Consider the following 1,534-nt stretch of genomic DNA (forward strand, 5'->3'; position numbering starts at 1 on the left):
GTGTGGGGACAGGGACCAACGTCAGCATCCAGTGCTGGAACCAGGGCTATGGGGGCTCCTTCCTCCTGCACAAAGATGGGTGCTCAGCCCCCATCCAGCGCCAGGAGCTCCTCTTGGAGGACAAGGCCACCTTCACCATCCTTGAGGTGACCCCGGCTGACAGCGGCACCTATAGGTGCTCCTACCGCCCCTGGGCTCAGCGCTTCCTGTCCTCACCCATTGGGAACAACGTGACTCTGGAGGTGGCACCCACACCTGCACCCCCAGGTGGGTCTGAGCTCCCCATTTGCGCACCCCCCTGCCGTGGATGGCTGGCTGCGTCCCTCCATGCGCTCTGACTGGGGGCTGTGGCTGGCAATAGGGGCACCCAAACCTGCAGAGCCCACGGGTGCTGAGGAGCAGTCCCGTGCCAATCTGGTGCTGGCACTGGTGAGGGGCTTTGTGGCTGTGCTCGTCTTTGGCCTCGGCGTTTTCTTCGTCGTCGATGCCCGCAGCCTCTGGATACGGGCAGATCAGAGCTGTGGTGAGGAAGGATTTCCATGCCCGCCACCCCCTGCTGATTCCCCCACTGTCCCCTGCCTGCACTTCTGTCCCATCCACATCCTCCCAGGTGCCCCTTGATGCCCTTTCAGCCCCTACAGATTCCCTTCAGGGCTCCTTGATTCACGACCCCCCACAACTCCCACCTCCTCCAGTTGCTGACACAGAACCCCCCCAACCCCCCCAAACCCCCCCCGAATGCAGTTCCATGTCAGTGTCTGGGTCAGGGGACCCAAACCCCAGCATTCCCCTTGGGGCCTCACCAACCCCTGCTCATCGTTACCCCAAAGGACCACCAACCCCCGATGGCTTACCCTGACTTTATGAGGAATCTCCCAAACCCAGCTCACAGGGGACTCGAGTTCTGCATCTCCTGCTGAAGCCAGACTCTGGATCTCAGCCTTCACACTCCTGCAGCTCTGCAGGCTCTCAACACATCCCACCCCACACAAAGCACTCACAAAGCCAGAGAAGGGAACCCCAAAAGCTTCACATATGGAACCCCAGTCTTTAACCCTCAGGGATGAGAAATCCAATCCGCTGTGGTCCCACCATCCCTGAACACTGCGGTCCCACACCCAAACCACAGCAGGACCCCCAAACGCCCCCCTTGGGACCCTCAGATAGAAGGACAGCACAACTCCATGCCCGCCCTCTTGAACACCACCCCCAAACCCCATCAGTCCCCCTCCAAAGCCTGTTGCAGACCCCCATGGTGGCACCCCGCTGTTTCCCTGTGTCTCCAGGTTCCCCCGCGGTGACAACAAGCATCTGACCTGCACTGAGATTCCTGCTGTGAGCCCTGGTCTCCGGCCACCCAGGCCAGCTGCCACCCCTCAGCCCCCCATCGTCTCCCCCCGTGGGCACTGGGGGACCCCCACTGATACCCCCACGCCAACGGTGCCTCAGTTTGAAGGGGCTCTGAAAGGGACGCAGCCCAAATTCCCTGCTTGGAGCTCCATCACATCACCATCCACCCTTTCACCCCCAAATC

At 61.3% G+C, this 1,534-nt stretch overlaps 1 protein-coding gene across 1 annotated transcript; it reads left to right on the forward strand.

The window, feature by feature from the left end:
• Nucleotides 1–5: 5 nt before the first annotated feature.
• Nucleotides 6–1,315, forward strand: LOC122192784 (leukocyte immunoglobulin-like receptor subfamily A member 6; the record flags this gene model as incomplete). Its single annotated transcript, XM_042893441.1, has 3 exons — nt 6–267; nt 362–523; nt 1,287–1,315. Coding segments are annotated over 3 exons (453 nt in total), but the record flags the coding sequence as incomplete, so codon positions are not given.
• Between the last annotated feature and the right edge of the window lie 219 nt (nt 1,316–1,534).

Source organism: Lagopus leucura, unplaced genomic scaffold, assembly GCF_019238085.1.
Source record: "Lagopus leucura isolate 7727_CA_CO unplaced genomic scaffold, USGS_WTPT01 34979-0_obj-0_obj, whole genome shotgun sequence".
NCBI lineage: Eukaryota > Metazoa > Chordata > Aves > Galliformes > Phasianidae > Lagopus > Lagopus leucura.